Source organism: Trichoderma aggressivum (genome assembly GCF_033847375.1).
Source record: "Trichoderma aggressivum f. europaeum strain CBS 100526 chromosome Unknown scaffold_021, whole genome shotgun sequence".
Taxonomy (NCBI): Eukaryota; Fungi; Ascomycota; class Sordariomycetes; order Hypocreales; family Hypocreaceae; genus Trichoderma; species Trichoderma aggressivum.
In genome coordinates, this window is record NW_026946387.1 from 363,304 (window position 1) to 383,157 (window position 19,854).

Below are 19,854 nucleotides of genomic sequence, written 5' to 3' on the forward strand. Positions count from 1 at the left end.
TTACAAGGACGACTTTGATCTTCTCCCAAGAATTGGCATTCGGTTGACCCCTCTCAACATCGGGCATGATGCCTGCCGCAATTGCTGATGCCCCAGCGGTCGCCATGTCATGTCAGTGTATCTCGCGACTCCGCGCCGAGAGCAGGCCGTACTAACAGTTTTGTCGATATAGTTGCCAACAACTTCTGGGGCAAGGACGATGCTGGCGTCGGTCCCCTTCTCGAGCGCATGGTGAATTCGAAGCAAACCTGCGATGAGCTCAAGTCATTCTATGGCGGTGAGGATATCCGCCCACATGCCGGGCTATCAAATCTGTTGCTAACCTCATGGTGATACAGCACGAGCTGCGATCGAAGATGAATACGCCCGAAAACTGCTTAACCTTAGCAAGAAATCCCTAGGCACCCACGAAACCGGAACATTGAAGGCTTCGCTGGACACAGTCCGCAGCGAGCTCGAGGCCACGGCCAAGCAGCACCAAAGCATTGCCGCGCAAATGAAGACGGAGCTCGAAGAGCCGCTCGCAGCGTTTGCAGGGGGTAATAAGGAGCGTCGAAAGATTATTCAAGGCACGGTCGAGAAGCTGCTCAAAGTAAAGGTCCAGCAGACAAATCAGGTGAACAAGGTAAGGATAAGAAGACACACAGCCCGGCACTCAAGCATCTCAGAACTGACCGTGGATCAGACTCGAGACAAATACGAACAAGAATGCTTGAAAATTAAAGGTTATCTCGCACAAGGCCATATGGTCATGGGCCAAGAAGAACGTCGAAACAAGGCCAAGTTGGAGAAAACGCAAATCAGCCTTGCAACTTCAAACACGGAATACGAGAATGCCGTCAAGATATTGGAAGAGACGACAGTCCGATGGAACCGAGAATGGAAGGCTGCTGCCGATAAATTCCAGGACCTTGAAGAAGAGCGGCTCGACTTTACCAAGAACAGCCTCTGGACATTTGCCAACATCGCCTCAACCGTCTGTGTCAGCGACGACGCATCTTGCGAAAAGATTCGACTCTCTCTCGAGAGCATGGATGTGGAGACTGACATTGTCACTTTCATAACTGAGCGTGGTACAGGCCAAGAAATCCCCGAGGCTCCCAAGTATATCAACTTCGTCCGCGGCGATGTTCACGATACCCAGTCTGAGGCTTCCGAAGATGAACACAACTATACGGTGGCGCAATTTCCTCGGAGTATCAATCCGGCTTTCCGCTCCTCTTCGCCGCAGCCTTCTACGTTTGAGTCTCATCATGATCCCAACTCGGCCCTAGCAAACGATTTGGCTCACAGGCCTCCCGTCAAGCCAACTGGCCGCGAGGGTGCGTCGACTCCTCAAAGGAGCCCCCAGAAGTTGCTTCCGGCTGGACGCCCATCCATGGATGAGCCGCATCGTAAGCAGCAACCTTCAAGCATGGACGATCGATATCGAAAGCAACCACTAGCGGTTGAGGATCAGTATCGCCGGCAGCTGCCTCCTGCAGAAGAGCAACAGCAGCAGCCTTACGGAAGACAGCCACATGCAGCTGATGACCAATATCGCAGGCAGCCGCCTGCGGCCGAGGATCAATACCGCAGACAACCACCGACCACGGAGGAGCAGTTTCGCAGGTCCCAAACGAATTCGCAGCCCCCATCGCCATACGACACTCGACACCAGAGTCCAAAACCAACGACCCCTCACGACCCCTATCCAAAGGATGGAATGACGATGCTCTGCCGCCCCGGTGCCCCGTCAGCCAGCAGCCCTCAGATCCAATCAGCCAGGACCTCTGGCCGGGACTCCCGCAGCGAATATTCCGATCCCACGTCAATTTCTAGCCAGGAGCCTCAAAGTGGCAAAGGGTCTCCTATCAAGCAGGATCCGCCAGCTTCTGCAAGCCCTGATAATCGGATGCTCAAAAAGAAGAGCGGCTTCTTCCAGAACCACAGCCCTTTTAGGCGCAAGAGCACCAAGGATTTGCAAGCTGCCGCCAATGGTAACCCATCGCCTAGCAACAGGAACACCTGGCACCCGTCCCAGTCGCAGACATCGACGAGTCCTCTGCGTCGACCTCAGCCCTACAGCGGCAACAGTGAGCCGCAAACTCGCAATCTGCTGAAAGAGCGAACCGCCAGCCCAGAACCGATCGATGCCAATGCAAGCTTAGCTCTCGGAGTGGGCGAAAACGTTCTGCCCGTCACAACATCTGACACCAATCGACAAAGACCACAGCAGCCAGTTCAGAAGGCTGAGCCGCAGGATCCAATTGCAGCTGCCTTGGCAGAGCTTAAGAACGTCAATGTGGGCAAGCAAGCCTCCGTGAGGATGTCGGCCGATCAGTATCATGGTATTTCTACGCCTGTTCCAAGCACGGAGGCTGCCATGACACGGGCCTTTCCAACGCCTGGCAGCCAACCTCCGCCTTCGTATCAGTCACAGACTCAGGTGACAAGGCTGGGTGTCCCTCCCCCAGCTGTGACGTCTAGGGCAATGAAGGAGGCTACTCAGAAGATTGCGAGCCAGTCCAGGAGCGTTTATGGTGACGACGGCCGCAGAGGGTCTGTGAGCAGCGCTGCCTCACCTATTTCCCGACCCGGCACTCGAGGCAACGATGGCTCGGTTTCTCCAGCGACTAACCGCGGCGCATCCCCTCAACCCCAACGGCGCATGAGCAACGATCCTCGACAGACGGGTCGCCATTCAGTGTCACCAAACCCTTATCATGACCATCGGCGGAATGGCTCTCAAACCAGCTTATCGCAGCATAATCAAGGGTACTACCGCGGTGCGTCCCCCCACGGTTCGACCCGAGGATCCACCAGGGGTGCTTCGCCAAACCCATACCGAGGCGATTACAACCATTCTCAGAGCCGTCCACCGAGCAGTTATGGTGGTGGGTCTGAAATGGCGGTACAACTGGCTGGTGGTGGCGATGATCGATATGGCTCAACTCGAAGTCGAAGCTCCGTACGCCCAGGCTCCCGTGCCGTGGGTTTGTACGAGGGAGGACATCAGCGAAGCAAGAGCGTTGCTGATCCATCACGGCAATATTCTCGAGATGGTCGACCAATCCTACATATGGGTAAGTTTCTCACGCTCTTCCAAAAATGGCCCCCAAACAAGATTACTAACGTTATGTGTAGCACGCGCAATGTTCATGTATCAAGCAGCTATTCCTGAGGAACTTGGCTTCGCTAAAGGCGACTACCTAACTGTCTATCGTCATCAAGATGATGGCTGGTGGGAGGCAGAAGTCCACAACGGAAGTGGCCAGGTTGGGCTGGTCCCAAGCAACTACCTTCAGCAATGCTGAGTGAACGTCGATAATGAATGATTTCTATACGACAGTCTTTACTTCTATTTGCCTCTTCTTTTCTATTTATTTCTTATCCCTTCTTTCTCTCCCCCCCTTTTTTGAATGATCAACACGGCGGATCTGTTTATGGTTCGATTGAATGTACATGATTTGATGATTGATGTTTTTGCAATTTTTATTTTTGCAAAAGCGCTGACATCCGACTGTTTATGCTTGGTTTAATTCGTTTATGGTTCGGTTCGTCAAATACAACCCCGTCTCTCTTTATGCTGTATCTCTTGTCAATGATATGAATTACTGTATGCCCCCTTTTAATATTATGTAGATGCTAGATTATACGTAACTATCTGGAAGTTGGTCAAAGTGATGAATACCGAAGTGTCCATGTGCCTTTTGTGAAAAGTACTAATTGACCTAATACGGTGATCACCTAAGCATACCCACAAGGTACTTTGGCCATTAGCCTGCTAAATCAGGTTCGGACCAAGTTGCTGTGAGGTTAGTAGATAGAAAGCGGCGAGCTGCCATAGATTCAGGGGAATGTATCGCTAAAGTACAGCGACACAAGCTAAGACGTCATGTTGATCACATGCACCAGAGCTCAGGTCAATAAACGTTCGTCTCGGAGTCTCTTTCCAACGACATGGACCGTTTGTAGATAATTTCTTCCATTCTGTGCATGCTCTTGGCGCCTCCACGGAATTGAGTCGTCTTTTCGCAACCGAACTTGTGCAATCTATGGAGTAATTCTATGTCATGGTAATTTTAATCTGCCCCTCAGATTGTTTGCATCTCCCAGCTTCGCTCCCAAGCTAACGCCCGCTGCGTGCGCCAGGAAACATTCCAAGAGACCGCGCGCGTCGTCACCTCGAAGCCTGTCCAGAGGGCCGTTGTCAATGTCGTATTGCTCGTGTCCGGAGCAGTGACGTTGCTCTGCCTGGCAGCAGTTGCTTCTGTGCTCTTCTTCCAAAACTTTGTTCCTGACCAGTTTGTCACCACGCCGATTCATCTTCAATATGGGTAAGTTTAGCAATTCGTGATGCTGTTGCGACACCTCAGATAGCGTCCGCTAACGCTTGACTGCATAGGCTGAGCTCCAACCCATATGGCGTTGCTGCGCTCACCGTTCCAATGCTGAAATCGCAGCAAGACTACGACATCTCCGTCACCCTCTCCATGCCGCGATCTCCACCAAATGTCGAGCGAGGGAACTTTATGATTAGTTTATATCTGTTGGATTCGAAAATCAGCGATACACTAGACGTGAGCGCACGTAGATTCGCCAATGAACGATCTGATTTCGAACACAGCAACGTGTTGTTTACGTCGCGGAGACCTGCCTTGATCCCCTACGTTGATCCTGTGGTGTCTTTGGCTTCGCGCATTCTATTCCTGCTCTATCACTTGATAGTTCCGACATCACAGACTTGCGCATTGAATGTACCGGTGGCAGAGCGCGTCACCTTCCCCACGGATTCTGCTATACCTTCGACGGCGTACGTGGAGGTGGAGGCGGGGCAAGGAATCCAGATTTACAGCGCCTCCCTGACGATGACTGCACAGCTCAGCGGTCTTCGATGGCTCATGTTCCATTATCGCCTCTTGACTTTTATCACTTTTACGATGCTGTTCTGGGTCTGCGAACTCGGGTTTATGGTTGTTGCTTGGGCCATATTGAGTTCTCTGCTAGGGACGTCAAACAGCACGGAGCTCAAGAGCCATAGAAGTCAGCGCCGGTCTACCACTGGAGGCATGACTGACTCTGATGGTTATGATGAGAACGACGATGGAGATGATGCATCCGACTACCCGCAACAATTTCCTACCTATGGAAAACAACCCCCTTTGAAGCATGAGCCCGACGTCAAGGATGAAGAGGAACCCAAGCAGCCTCTTCACGAGATACCCGTTGCCGGGGAAGAGGCTGATGACGAGGAAGAAGATGCACCTCGAGACTCGGGCATTGGTACAAGCTATAGCGGAGAGGGGAGTAGCAGTGTTCGGAAAAGGTCGATACGATCAGACCCAGAGAGGTAGATGATGAGTAACATGGGGTGGCAGAATGAGCATTCGTTTTATTGGTTTCCATGCCAATTTTCATTTCAAAGATACCCCGAATAGCAGGCAACGCACTGTTGCCTAGATATCTGTGTACTTGTATTATCAATCTTTAGAACGACCATCTGTGTGCTGAATGAAGCTTTGTGCCAACAGTGGGGCTTATACTCGGTGTCAGTGTCAATGTGCCGCTGTCTTGTGATTGATGACGCAAAATAGGTATGGATAGTTCAGGTGCACGTCAAAGACGACTACTATAGGGGTTTGTATCACTGATGCTTTGTTTCCTTGTTGCAAAACCTCTCTGTTCACTTTGAAGTCTCGAGGTGGCCCCCCTTTGGTAACACCCGCACTTGGACGGCGGCCCGTCCCAATAGCCTCGATGCCCTGAGACTTCTGAGAGGCACAGCATCCGCACTAAGGCAGCGCTGTGGGCGCCGTGGGTGCTGAGCACATGCAATAGCGCTGTTGGGCTGCATGACTTACTGGATGCCAGCCACGAGACACTGTGATGAGTGGTGAAAGAGCCATGGCAGGGCAGTAATCCTTGCAAGACAAGGCCAGGCTAGGGCACAACAAAAAGCGTTAATGCGAGTCAGTGCCAACGCATGCTCCAGTGTGCGGTGAAAACCAGCTGGCTAGGTTGTGGCATTCATGCATGAGGCGGCCTGTGACAGCGCCACTGACTGGTACAGCTGGCGCCCAAAAATGCAGCTGGCGGGGAGCGAAAAGAGAGGGCTGGGGTCCAATGTGCACCCAAACACGTACCTAAACAGCTCGAGGCGCCACGCCAAAGCTCCGGACCAAGAGATGATCCGCTGCGGCGGGACGGCACCCCCCCATTCACTGACGAAGCGTCTCTCGGGTGCTTATTTACTGCACGGTAGCAAGTCATGGCTGTGATTCTCGCGTGAAATCTCTTGGTTGAGTCAAAAGGCCAACGCGACGCCCAGCTTCTCCCTTTCTTCTGCTGCCCTTTGTTTCTTGGTGCGCATCGCCCGCTCTCGCTCTCGCTCACGCTATCCCCCTCGTCACATGAGATGGCTAGCTGGTGAAATCGGAGCTTCTAATCGCCAAGCTTAATCTGGTCTCCCCCCCCACCGCCCTCTCTACAACAGCCTCCCTCGTCTCCCAACGCCGCCAGCTTTCTCGCCTGGCCAAAACCCCTCTCGCTCGAGCGACAAGCATCTTTGCTACGAAAAGCTCCCCGTCCGAAACGATGCCCTGCTTCAAGGGCATTGCGGTGAGCATCCATGCCAACTCCGCTCCGCTCCCCGAATACGGCATCCAGAAGCAGTCGAGGCTGTCCCGCATCAGCACCTACATTCCGGTGCCGCAGCCAACCCTCAACTCGAGCAACAAGCCGGAACCCGCCAAATTTGCCATTTCCATCACGCTCTTGACGCCCGGCCTCCCCATCCCGTACTCGGCTCCCAAGGCGTCCGAGTCCAACCCCTACCCGAAGCCGCAATTCGTCGGGGGTCTCCACTCTGGCTCGCAGAATGAGCGAGGCAAGGCTGCTGGAGCCGTCGCTCCCTACATGCCCTTGACAAACTCGGAAAACGAGACGATTGCCGCCTACATTTATTTTGATGGGAGAGGCAAGGAAGAGGTGGCCACCTTGCTTCGGCCTGGCGAGGAGACCTGGGTCAACAGTCGCTGGGTGCAGGTCCCCGACTCCGAGGGCGGCGGCCTGGCTGAGCGCGAATTCCTCTTCCGAGAGGTTGGTCTTGAGCGCTGGCTTAACGGCCTAGACCTCAAGGGCCACGATGCTGCGGAAAAGCTCGAGAAGCGGCGTCAAAAGTTCGAGAGAAGGAGGCGGCGACAGGCCGCAGCTTTGGAGGGGAACTCTACCATGGATGCCGATGGGCGCAAGGGAACTCTTCGATATGGCGATGAGGCTTCTCCCATCGAAGCAGTCTATGATGATTCCGACTCTTGGTCTGATGATGACGACGAACCCCCGGAGGCGACAGGTCAGATTAAGGTGGCAATGTTCCGCGTCCTGGCTTCAGGAGAGATTAAGAAGGGGGAATACTCGCCTCAGTTTGACGCACACGACGGGGATGAAGAATACGAGAATGGCAATGGCATCGACGCGGATGTTGAGCACACGACCAGTTTTGCCAAGCCCAAGACGCTTGATCCCAAGACCATTAGCACTCAAACAGTTACTGGCATCGACGGCCCGGACAAGCCTTATGCTACCTTTACATTTTTCTATCGCGGTGAAAGTAAGTTCAACCCTCGTCCTCTTTTATCACCTAATTTTTCCCCCTTCTCATCTGAGCGTATTCCTCATTAACACCGAAATAGGACAACTGCAAAAGATTGGCGTCCTCCAGTCGGCAAAGAACAACCCTCAGGCCACTGCCATCTCTGCTAAAAGGCGCTCGGGCCAGATCGACTTCTCCAACCTAGGACCTCTCAAAGCAGGCGGCACTGTTGGATTTTCTGCCTTTCGAGATCAAGAAGCCGAAGAGGCGCGACGAAGAAAGGCTAGGAAGAAGAGCAACGGCAACGTCGCCGATGACAGCGATGACGATGACGAAGAGAGCGCAATCATTGGCAAGATGGAAGAAGTAGCCGACAAGGAAACCAATTCCAAGCTTGCACCAGAGGATGCCAAGTTCCAGGGCGAATTAGCAGACGGTGTTAACCGCATACACGTATGACCCAACCGCCCCAAAGTCATGGTCAAGCTGGATTTGCTAACGTTATTCCACAAACAGCTTAAGAGGGCACATTCGGCCGAACCCGACGCAAATTCCACTCCGGAAACCTCACAGCGAACCGACTCTCCGGCCGACCAAGGAGTGTTGGCCGGATCAGCACCAAGCGCTTCTTCGACCCTACAGGCGAATTTCGACTCTCTTGCCGCCGCAATGGTTGGCAGTCCGCTTAAGAAAGCACGGTCAAGCGTCGATCAAGGCAATGTCGAGGATAAATTCTCTGCTACACAAAGCTTGAGCGCAGCTCTGGGCACTGCTGTTTCCATTAAAGCTGAATCACCAACCAAAGAAGGTGCTTCTACTTCAACACCGGAAATCAAAATAGAGGAGGAAGAGCTGTAGTTGCGGCAGCGTGTTTGCCAAAGCACTCTATACCTCGGGGAAATTTGAAAACGTCGAGTTTCCAAATCTTTAATAACTTGCTTATTGGAATGACCAAGCGACGCATCAAGAGCGAGCCGAATTTTGCCGCAACTACGAAATCAGCCTTTGACGACTACGCTTTACGGGAATGGACCATGATGTACGAACGAATTTGCTGGATGTGATTGAAGCCAAGTATATTTTATTTTTCATCTTTTTCACTGGATTTGGTAAAAAGGAGAGCCGGAATAAATGTGGACGGAAACATTGGGGGCACCTTGGAGCCTTGAGACGCCGTTTTCGATTTTCACAGCGGCATCTGGAGAGCGCTTCTACAGGCTTGCCGGTTGGAGCTGGGGCTGTGTGGCAGGTTGCATTCCCTACCTATAGACAATAGCGATGACCTACGAGCGGCGTTGCTCATCCACCGCTTTTCGGTATGCGAGTCTACGGTATGCTGAGAGGGTTGGCTATATATCGGGGGACTAAAAATTCGTTAGATGTGCATCAGGAATCAAGTTTTTTGTTGACCTAAAGATGCTTCTATATCGATTAGCCCATCCTTTTTATTTATATGCTATATGCAGAATCCTATGAAAGGGACAGGAGGCGTATTTTCCCATACGACTTTGTTATCTGCCTTGATGGTGTGTTGACCAATCTGATATGGTTTTGGGGGTTTGGCTGTTGGATACATGGGGATTGATATCACATCATCTTAATGTGACGCTTTGCGCGAAGGATTCGATGATTCAATCGTTTACGCAACGCGGGGTACTTTTGCCAGACCAGGGGCTACTCCAACTCTATAGATAACTATATATACGAGTTACGATTATCTGCTCCTCTTTGTTGAATCTTGATTCTCTATGATTGACGGAAGAAGTAGAAGAAGAAGAAGGGAAAGGAGGCATAGCACACTAGTTGCTGGCTTTCTTTGAGAACCTACCTTTAACCATGGGTCGACGTTTGCGCCTCTGCCTTGCTGTGGCCGTGGCGATTGCCGGGAGTCGTGTAAATGCAGCGGCATACGTTCACGAGCAGAAGCCTATTACAGGACAAGGTTCTACAGTAGCAAGTGGAAACCCATTGACGGCTGAATTTGGGGATTTTGTGCGTGAGCAGTTGGAGAAGTGGAAGGTTCCTGGCGTTGCGTTGGCGGTGATTGATGGTGATGATGTGTATGCCGAGGTGAGGGCTTTTATAACAAATTGACGTATAGTATAGCACGAGGTTGCTCTTCTGACGCTGCTGCTCCAGGGCTATGGATATGCGACGTTGCCGGACATCCCAGCCACGCCAGAGACTCTCTGGTACGGCGCATCGACGAGCAAAGCACAAGTAGCTGCTGTCCTATCCTCGCTTATTCACTCGAGCAATTACTCGGCCTTTTCGCAGGGCTGGGCAACGCCTATCTCATCCATTATCCGCGACGACTTTGTCCTGCAGGACGATTGGGCGACGAACCACATTACTTTGGACGATGCCGTGAGCCACCGAACGGGCATGCCCCGTCACGACATCTCTTCCGTCAAGGAGATTGATGGAAGGCAGGCAACTCCGAGGGACATTGTTCGCAATTTGCGGAATCTCCCATTGGCCGCCGAGCCGCGGGTGACGGTGTATTACTGCAACTTGATGTACGTGACGCTGTCGTATGTCATTGAGACAGTCACGGGCAAGTGGCTCGGAGATGTGCTGAGGGAGCTCCTGTGGGAGCCTCTGGGGATGCGATCGACCTATTTCGACCTGCAGAGCGCTCTGGACGCGCCCGAGCACATGGCTTCGGGATACGCCTGGAACTTAGACAAGGAAGAGTATGAGGAGATCCCATTCATGACCTTGACCGAAGTCAGCGGAGCGGGATCCGTCATCTCCAACGTGGTCGACTATGCGAAATGGGTGAAGAGCCTGATTCACCAGTCCGGTCCCCTATCTGGAGACGTGCACAAGGACGTCAGAGCCCCGAGAGTGTTTTGGCCTGGCGAGCCCGGAAACGGCCTCGATCTCCAGCTTTATGGGCTTGGCTGGGTGAGGACTCTGCACAAAGGCCATGTGCTGTATACTCACAGCGGAGGGATGCATGCGTATGGAGCGGAAGTTTATTGGTTTCCGGAGGTCAAGTATGGCGTGGTGGTCTTTGGAAATACCGCCAGATGCCATGTCGTGGAAGAAACCGTTGGATGGAAGCTCATTGAAGACAAGCTTGGTATTCCTGAGGAGGACCGCGCTGATTTTGGCGCCAAGTAAGTTTTCAATCGGCGTCGTACTTGATGTTGGAAGTAGCGTTTATGGTTACTAACTCTGTGCTAGGTGGAGGAAAGCCGAAGAGAAGCTGGATTGGTTGTATGACAATGCACTGGACGTTCTGTACCCCGATAGGCCAAATCCCGGATTGCCCTCTACGTTGTCTACGAGCGAGTTGTTGGGCACATACTACAATGTGGGATACGGAAACATCACCCTTCGCGAAGAGCCTCACCCAGATAAGCCGGGCGAGAAGATTCTCGTTGCGGATCGCCCAGACTCCACGTGGAACTACTCGATGCGCTTTCACCACGTCTCTGGCGATCATTGGATCGTATACCTACCGGCGCCAATCTACAACGGCCGCAAATACGTGGACTTTATGGCGGCCGAGTTCAAGGTGGGCGCTGATGGAAAGCCTTCGGCGATTGAGATTGTGTGGGAGAGTCGAACGGATCCCATGCCCGAAGGAACGGCGGAGTATAAGCGAATCGCGTAAGTCGACGAGCTGAATTGCGATGCTGTTAGCGGTTGCAAGCTTCAAATGAGATGTAATAGTGAAGAGGGACAATGTAGATAGAGAATGTGTTTTCGTGTCAGACATAAAGTTGGTGATTAAGAATTCAACATGAAATTCAGTTGGCCGTTCTTAAGTTTTATCATCAGGAAAGAGATGGGATGTTTTTTGCTACAAAAGCACCAGCTTTTGCTAATTGACTTACCATTGAGTTTAAGATTAATCCATTGTAGCGATGAAGCAAGAACAAGAAGTTGTAGTGGGCTAATTATCTTCCGGCCCTAATAGAATTCAGCTTGTGAAAAAAAGAGTCTTGACCTGAAGCTGTTAAATTTTCGGCGGATCCAAGATATAGAGGGACACCCTCTTTAATGCATGTGCTCTCTTATTAGAGCTCCTGCCCCACCTACTATGCACTTATACAGCTACTGTACAGCTATATGCGTTTATCAGATATATTTACCCACGAAGCACGAGATTGAGAAAAAAAACAAGTTGGCACTGTGTGTCCCTCATCTACCCCACCATCCCTCCCTACCGTTTATCGTTCTTCAAAGCCTTGGGCACATTTTGCGACAACCCAACTACGAATATATACCCATTGTTTGTCTCCGAATATCTCGCCTCAGCGGTAGATCTTTGCGCAAAAACTTACGTTGACCAGTTCTTGAAGCGCTCTCGAAAACACAGCTGCCAAAATGTCTAGTAAGACGGCAAACAACCCCTCCGCCGATGCGCCAGGACGATGCTAATCACGCAAAACTGCTATAGACATCGAGGATATCGCCAGTATGTGTTTTCGAAATCGCTGTCGCTGAGCCAAGTCTTCTAACGCGAAATTCTTCTCCGTCGCAGAGCAGTTTGTCAATGGCTTCTTCACGGGAATGAGCACCAACATCCCGGGCCTCGCCGCGGTCTACGTACGTTTGCGATGCTAGGCAGCATTTGGGGGAGGGCGCCTTTTCACTAATGTTCGCAACTAGAGCCCCGAGTCCGTCCTCACTTTCGAGTCCCAGAAGTTTGAGGGTGGCGAGGCCATCCTGGGAAAGCTGACGGTGCGCTTAAACCTCTTGATATACGTTTATTGAAAGCGCTCTTATCTAACTGCCGCGCAGAGCCTCCCCTTCAAGATGAGCGGTCACCAGCTCTCCACCCTTGACGCCCAGCTTGCCTCTGGCGATCTCCTGATCCTGGTTACCGGAAAGCTCAAGGTACTGAGTTCCATATGAAAAAGAAGAGCAAGCCAGAGTGTGGTGGAGATGTAACTGACATGTACGACTCTAGGTCGACGAGGATGAGAACCTGATAAACTTTGTCCAGAACTTCAAGGTCAGCGTTACTCAGGGCCCCGGCGGCGAAATCACTGGTTTCGTCGTCAAGAACGACATCTTCAAGCTGGTTTACTAGGCTATGAATGTGGCGAAGGAAAACGATACTTGTGAGCGAAGACTGGGTAATGTTTGGCTTGGTGATACAAGAGCTCCATAAGACGAAGATAAGGAAGCAGGCTCGGAGAGGAGCAGATAAATGGCTAGAGATGTGTTGTGTATTCTCATGTCTACGAGTCATCAACTCTTTAGACAGATTTCTTCCCCAAAAAAACTTCATAAGCTTTCAGGCATATAGTCGAAACCAAATTTTCTTGATTTCCCCCCAAGTAGTGAATACCCTCGTCGCTTAGTCTGACATGTTACCTGTGCTTTTCCGAGATAGGACCTCAGTACCCCGAATCGCCAACCGCACTGTAAGCACTGTGTGAGGTGTATGTCTCTGGTTGTTTACCACAGTGTCTGTTAGGCTACTGGACGCTTCGCGTTTTGGGTGTACCAGTTGCTGGGGCAATTATGTCATGGCGTTTGGCATTGCTTGGGTTGATGGTTTTTGGTACCTGACAATCGTGACCGGGAATCATGTGCAAGTGAGGGGCGTGTGCCGAAGTGCACGATTTGCGTGAATCAAAAGCGAGAATATAGTAAGCAAGCCGGGCTCTGTTTTGCATTTAAAGGCTCTTCGTCTTCTTTTATTTTGTTGTCTTTTATTTTCTTTCTAGTTGACAAGACTCAATCAAGCCTGATTAGTTGGAGTTGAAGCCCAACATCGGGAACCCAAGCCAACTTTGGACCCTTGAAATCTTGCCCCTCCATCACCACAACCGCAACTCCAGAGATCAACATCAACATCAGCATGGTCCAAGAGCGAGGGTCCAAGCAGCGGCGCGAACAGTCCCCCGAGAGCGACACTGACATCTCGGCCTTGATCAAGTCCACTCTCAAGAGCAATGGGCAGGCCGATGCCAGCAGTGCCTTTGGGGCAGCAACGGCTCATCCCACCTTTGGGCACCCGACCAAGATGATGTCCTCTCGTAAGCAGAAAGCCGACATCTTCATCCGTCAGAAGACTCGCCCCGAGCACCATCTCGAAAGCCACGTCAATGGCCCCAGGGCACCGACGTACCACCCTCGAATAGCACCTCCACCTCCCATGTTCAGCTCAGTCCCGTCGGCTTCGACTGTGCCTTCGACAGCTACGTCGCTGCAACGTCGTGGAGAAGAGGTCTTCTATACAGACCCGGCAAAGGCCAGCGAAGATCTCAAGGCGTTGCTGGAGGGGGGCCTGGAGGGCGATGACGACGAAGGAGTTGACTCTGATGGGAATCGAGAGCCGTCAGGAGAAGGGAAGAAACCCACGGACGATACCGCCGCCAAAGATCCCAAGACTATAGCAAAAGATGGCAATGTAGTTGGTCTCAAGGTACAATTGCTACCTCACCAGGTAGAGGGTGTCAACTGGATGCGTGGTCGTGAACTCGGTCCGGTCAAGAAGGGCACTGTTCCCAAGGGTGGTTTGCTTGCCGACGACATGGGGCTGGGCAAGACGCTGCAGTCAATCTCCCTTATCCTTCTCAATCAAAGACCGAAAAAGGATGGGGAGGGTTGGAAAAGGAGTTTTCAAAAGGTCGACAAGACGACTCTTGTTGTTGCCCCTCTGGCATTGATCAGGCAATGGGAGACGGAGATCAACGAGAGGGTAGTTAAGCAACACGGTCTTAAAGTACTGGTACATCACGGTCCACAGCGGACAAAGCAACCCGAGGACCTCAAGCTGTACGATGTTGTCATCACGACCTACCAGATCCTCGTCTCTGAGCACGGAAAGTCGTTGGATGATGCCCCGACAGGCTGCTTTGGACTTCACTGGTGGCGAGTCATCCTAGATGAGGCACATACCATCAAGAACCGCAATGCAAAGGCCACCAAGGCTTGCTGTGCGCTGCGATCAGAGTATCGATGGTGCTTGTCTGGCACACCAATGCAAAACAACCTTGAGGAGTTGCAGTCCCTCATCAAGTTTCTTCGCATCAGGCCCTACGATGATTTAAAAGCATGGAAGGATCAGATTGAGCTCCCCATGAAAGGCGGCAAAGGCCATATCGCTCTCGGTAGGCTTCACGGCTTCCTTCGCTGTTTCATGAAGAGGCGCACAAAGGAGATTCTGAAGCAGGCTGGTGCACTCACACCGGGCGGAGTGCCATCAACCGACGGCGCAGCGGCGATAAACGGATTCAGACATACCAACCGCAAGGTAGTCACTGTCGCTACTGAGCTATCCCCTGCAGAGCGGAGGTTTTACCAAAAGCTGGAAGCCCGCGCCGACCAAAGCATGGCAAGGATGATGAAAGAGAAGATGAGCTACGCCAACGCCTTTACACTGCTGCTGCGTTTGCGACAGGCGTGTAATCACCCAAAGCTGCTCGAGGGAAAGCTAGGGGATGACAAGGATGCGCTTTCAACAGGCGTTTCGAACGCGAAGCAGCAAGATGCGGATGTGGATTCGGTGGCCGATTTGTTTTCAGATATGGGAATCACCACTAAGGAGTGTAGCATTTGCGGCCGGCCAGTGGATAAAAAGGGGCGAGACTCTGGAGATGATCATTGTGCTGAGTGCGCTTCGGATTTGGCATTCTTTTACGGCAGCGAGAAGCCGAACAAGACAAAGAAGAAGGCTAAAAAGGCTGTGAAGACAGCATCCTCCAAGAAGAAGGGGGAGAAAAAGAGACGACAGAGGCGTCCGAAGGACGAAGAGGAAGAAGGGGAAGAGGAAGAGGAAGAGGAAGAGGAAGAGGAAGAACAGCCTAGACAGAATGCACGGAGACCACGAATCCGGAATGCTGTCCTCGATAGTGATGATGAAGACGAGGAGGAACCGAAGCAAACGTCTCGTCGTCGACAAAACCGCAAAGCCGTCATTGATAGCGATGACGAAGAAGAAGAAGATGATGAAGGAAGCTGGATTGTCTCGGAGAGCGAGCGGGGAGCGCTGAAGCTCGGCAAGGCTGGAGGAGAAGAAGACGAGAACGCAGAAGGTGGCGGAGACTCGATAGGATCCGAGGATTCCGAAGACTCGGAAGAAGATGACGATGATGATCAAAGCAACCTTGACAGCTTTGTGGTGGATGATTCAATCGCCAGGGGGGAAGAAGGGTACAAGTCTGTGGACGAGGAGTCGGATGACGACTCTCTCGTGTCCGTATCTGAAATAACAAGGGGTATGGCCTCGCAGACGCTCAAGGACAAGGCTCCTCGCACTTCACGAGCGAAACCCAAACGCATCATCACAATTTCTGATGATGATTCCGAAGCTGGCTCAGAGACCGACGCCGGTTCAGAGACTGAATCCGAGTCCGAAGAGGCAGACTCAGACGCTTCTTCGGAGTACGACCCCTCGGCAGACGGCAAGAGCATCTTTTCGTCCGCCAAGATCCGGGAACTCACCAAGTTGTTGCGCGCAGAGGCGCACGAGCACAAGTTCATCGTCTTTTCGCAGTTTACATCGATGCTCGACTTGGTGGAGCCGTTCCTGCGCAAGGAAGGGTTTCGGTTCACGCGGTATGATGGCAGCATGAGGAACGATGCGCGGGAGGAGAGTTTGCGGAAGCTTCGTGAGGATAAGTCGACGAGGGTGTTGCTTTGCAGTCTCAAGTGTGGCAGCTTGGGCTTGAACTTGACGGCTGCGACGAGGGTCATCATTATCGAGCCTTTTTGGAATCCTGTAAGTCATTCATCGATTTTTTTTTTCTTCTTCTTATATCAGATACTAACGCTCTATTGCAGTTTGTTGAAGAACAAGCCATAGACCGAGTCCACCGCCTCACTCAAACCGTCGACGTCGTCGTCTACAAGCTCACCGTCACCCACACCGTCGAAGAAGGCATCCTCGAGCTGCAGGAAAAGAAGCGCCTCCTCGCCGAGCAGACCATCGAAGGAAGCTCCAGGAAGGGCGCTCTCAAGCTCGGCCTCAACGAAATCATTGAGCTGTTCAAGCCCATCCACACGTCGCGCTTCCAGGACGGCGGCGCACACGACAATGCGGCGGCGCAGGATGAGGGCAGGAGGGCCAAGGATGCCGTGTCGTTTTTGCACAAGAACAAGCAGAAGAAGGCGCAGCAGAAGCCAGAGAATAGTGCGTATGCGCGACGGTGGTAGAGACGTTATAGTTTTTTATGATTATGATTATGAGATATAGATACGGGAAAGGGACTGGATGGGAAATGGTTTTTATGGTAGCACCATGAGAGTGCTTGCTGGCTTTGACGAAGTTCAATTACGCATCATGAATGAGTACAAGTATATTGACTGTATACGAAGATATGAATATACATCTCAAAATTAGAGACCCTTGACGAAGCACACGCATTATCCATCAAATTCACAACCACCACGTCAGAGTAGCAACAAGCCATGGAGAATAACCAATCAACTCAAGAAAAAAAAAAGTAGGCGGGAAAAAAAAGGTATTGTTCCTATTATCTCTCTCCATCCCATATCCACGCTAGGCATTCCATTCATGTAACCCAAAGATAGAAACACAAAACACAAAAGGCATTCTTCTTTCCTCCCCTTTCGTAAGAGCAGAGTATAAAAAAAAACATCGCTTCCTTATTGTTGGACCAACAACCCACTGATTAACATTCTGAAGCCAGTCCATCTAGTATGACACATCACGCTCATTTAGCTAGAATTAATACACTCCCGGTTGACGATAGTAGTCGTTTGGAGCCGGAGCGCTAGGTTCCGCCGAACCTGGGGGCACATACGGCCTATACTGAGGCCCACCAGGCGCGCCTGATTGACTTGGTAGATTTTGACGAGCGTCATATGCAGCGCCACTGGGTTGCAAGGGCGGTGGACTCATGGTGTTGGGAGGGCGTTGGCCTGGAGGAGCAGAGGGGGGTTGTTGAGTGGGCTGGTAGCTCTGGTACGACGGTTGCTGCGTAGTAGTATAGGGAGCTACTGGCTCGTTATCCTTTGGGTGAGGCATGCCTGGGCCTTCTTGAGAATAGACAGAGCTAGAGTATGTGGCGGCAGAGGTCGGGTTGTTAGGAGCAATGGGGGAATCATATACAGATGTAGCTAGTTCCTGGGCGCCGTAGGTGCTTGGCGGTTGTTGGTTACCGGGCTGTTTGAAGGGGTTGAAATTTTGAGGAGGCGGTGATGTTGAGGTGTTGAGGGGAGGAGGCAGGCTGCCATTGGATGGTATTCTAGGAGCTTGTTCTCTCGGGGGATATTGCTGAGCAGCGGGCGGCTGGCCAGCGGCAGCATGAGTCGGCACTTCGGTTCCTGCCACATAAAAAGGCGCAGGCGCAGAGTGAGGAGGACCTTGTGCAGGAGGAGCTCCAGGCTGTGGGAAGTTAGGAGGAGGGGAAGAAGTCTGTTGGTACTGTGGCCGGCCTTATACCAACGGTTAGCAACTAGAGCTGACAACAATGCTAAATCATTTCAATGCGTAGGTGTGCGGGGAGCCGAACCTTGAGGACCAGGGGTGTAGAATCTCTGAGGATCCTGTTGTTGAGGCTGTGGCGGATAGTTGCCTCCTGGCGGCGCGTAGCCCTGAGGGCCTGGGCGCATGGCATACTGTTGGTAGTTGTGCTGAGGAGGATGGGACATGGACGATTCTAGCAGCGATTCATAGTCTCTTCGAGCCTTGATGAACTTTTCATTGAGCTGGGTGAAGTCATCTGCGTTGGTTGTTAGCAGCGTGCAATGACATGCTAGTGAAAGCAGACATTACCCTTCTTTTGAGAATATTTTTCAATTAGCTTGATCAGCTTTGGGCGGATTGCAAGCGTCTGGTGATATAGTTTCTAATGAAATGGTCAGTATCCCTGATGATATATCTGTGTTCCCAAGGTAGACGGTGTTCAATGCACCGGCGCATACGTACCGAAATCTCCTCGTTGTCTTCCTCTCGTGGCCCCGTGTTGGAGGCGCTCAACAGCGTCAGGAGCTTCTCCACGTTCTTGATCTCAGCAAAAACCTCCGCTTCCATCTGAGCCTCTCGTTGCATCTCCTCTGGTGTGGGATCCGCCAGCTTCTCGACGTAGTTGAGAGGGAAGATGCCCGTCTTTCCCTTGAGCGACCCACGCCACCAATCCTTGTAGACGCTCTCCAGCACGGCAATGACATCACCCTTCTTGAATTCCAACTCGCCGGGCTCGGTGGGCGTAAAGTCAAAGAGGGCGCGTACCCTGCTGACCGTGGCAGCCGTGGTACCTGAAGGCACGGCAGTGGAAGCCGGGGCACTCTGCTGCTGTTGATTGCTGGATCCCGCCTGGGCAGTTGGCGCCGCCTGAGCCGGCTTCTTGTGCTCCTCGTCTTGCAAGCTGAGCCTGAGGGCCATCTGTAGCTCGTCGTCCTCCTTCTGTCGGTCCTGGTCGGTCAGGCCCTGCTTCTGGGGTGCGCTGGGCGGCTGTAGCGAAGGGTTGCTCTGCTTCAGCCTGTGGAATGCGTCACCCATGATGCCCAGGTCGGCGTCGCTGCTGAACATGTCGGTCCAATCATGCATCTTCTCCAAGATCTTGCTCTTTACCTGCTGGTGGGTGTTGCGGTCGTTTGCCAGCTTCAACAGGGCCTCGGTGAAAGCACGGCTGGAGACTTCGCGATGCATCTGCTTGCCGCAGTTTTGGCAGAGGGCGTGCGCAAGCTGGTGGGAGAGGCATTAGTCGGTTGATTTTCTGTCGGCGGCGAGCGGGGGAATCCTGCCGCCATAAGAAGGGATAGAGGGGATGAACAATGACGAACCTCGAGAGTGTAGAGCTGCACGTTGGCATTTCGGTGGGCGAGCCTCTTGATCATGCTCTGGACGGCTTCCTTGGAGCCATTCTGGTCGCCAGACACCTTGTCGCATACTTCGATGATGGCGCCCCAGTCCTCCGACGTCAGATTCTCGTCAGTCGCCTTGGCTGCGATGCCGTTAGCAAGGAGAGCATCATCAAGATGATATCGATGCGAGCGTCTCCCTGGGTTGCAAAAGAGAAGAAGAAGAAAACTCACTGACGACTTCGTCAAACGGCCCAGCCGCCGCCGCTCGGAACATGGCTGCTGCTGACGACTAGAGGTATGACGTTGGTCGAAAGGTCTAGGCTGAGGCTAAGGCAGCAGCTCGAGATGCGGTCGCTCGGGGGTTTGGCAGTTGGGCGAACGGATATTGCTGAAGCTCGCAGGAGATACGGAAGCTTCTTATCGGCCACGGATGAAGCAGGTGACGACAGGATGCCGAGTGGGAGAAGAGCAGGATCGTGGAGGTGTCGAGTCTGAGTTGAGCAGTTCTAATAGTGTTAGGTGCCTCTCTGCCTTGGTTT

General features: G+C 52.3%; 5 protein-coding genes across 5 annotated transcripts; 4 read left to right on the forward strand and 1 right to left on the reverse strand.

Moving 5' to 3' along the window:
* Nucleotides 1-65: 65 nt before the first annotated feature.
* On the forward strand, nucleotides 66-5,336 carry Triagg1_5786 (uncharacterized protein; the record flags this gene model as incomplete). Its single annotated transcript, XM_062900337.1, has 7 exons — nucleotides 66-111; nucleotides 173-277; nucleotides 339-625; nucleotides 686-3,065; nucleotides 3,127-3,257; nucleotides 4,081-4,319; nucleotides 4,388-5,336. 7 exons carry the CDS (start codon nucleotides 66-68, stop codon nucleotides 5,334-5,336), a joined length of 4,137 nt encoding a protein of 1,378 aa, XP_062755298.1.
* Nucleotides 5,337-6,065: 729 nt separating this feature from the next.
* Triagg1_5787 (uncharacterized protein) lies at nucleotides 6,066-8,431 on the forward strand (the record flags this gene model as incomplete). The annotated part of the gene is made up of 5 exons (XM_062900338.1): nucleotides 6,066-6,256; nucleotides 6,311-6,344; nucleotides 6,406-7,591; nucleotides 7,674-8,026; nucleotides 8,090-8,431. The coding sequence occupies 5 exons, from the start codon at nucleotides 6,066-6,068 to the stop codon at nucleotides 8,429-8,431; spliced, it is 2,106 nt and encodes a 701-aa protein (XP_062755299.1).
* Nucleotides 8,432-9,409: 978 nt separating this feature from the next.
* On the forward strand, nucleotides 9,410-12,623 carry Triagg1_5788 (uncharacterized protein; the record flags this gene model as incomplete). Its single annotated transcript, XM_062900340.1, has 9 exons — nucleotides 9,410-9,643; nucleotides 9,713-10,698; nucleotides 10,766-11,194; nucleotides 11,890-11,921; nucleotides 11,988-12,005; nucleotides 12,072-12,136; nucleotides 12,200-12,271; nucleotides 12,332-12,427; nucleotides 12,501-12,623. 9 exons carry the CDS (start codon nucleotides 9,410-9,412, stop codon nucleotides 12,621-12,623), a joined length of 2,055 nt encoding a protein of 684 aa, XP_062755300.1.
* A 777-nt stretch (nucleotides 12,624-13,400) lies between these two features.
* Triagg1_5789 (uncharacterized protein) lies at nucleotides 13,401-16,699 on the forward strand (the record flags this gene model as incomplete). Its single annotated transcript, XM_062900341.1, has 2 exons — nucleotides 13,401-16,265; nucleotides 16,328-16,699. 2 exons carry the CDS (start codon nucleotides 13,401-13,403, stop codon nucleotides 16,697-16,699), a joined length of 3,237 nt encoding a protein of 1,078 aa, XP_062755301.1.
* A 535-nt stretch (nucleotides 16,700-17,234) lies between these two features.
* On the reverse strand, nucleotides 17,235-19,589 carry Triagg1_5790 (uncharacterized protein; the record flags this gene model as incomplete). Its single annotated transcript, XM_062900342.1, has 6 exons — nucleotides 17,235-17,944; nucleotides 18,022-18,231; nucleotides 18,285-18,357; nucleotides 18,438-19,196; nucleotides 19,295-19,455; nucleotides 19,547-19,589. 6 exons carry the CDS (start codon nucleotides 19,587-19,589, stop codon nucleotides 17,235-17,237), a joined length of 1,956 nt encoding a protein of 651 aa, XP_062755302.1.
* Between the last annotated feature and the right edge of the window lie 265 nt (nucleotides 19,590-19,854).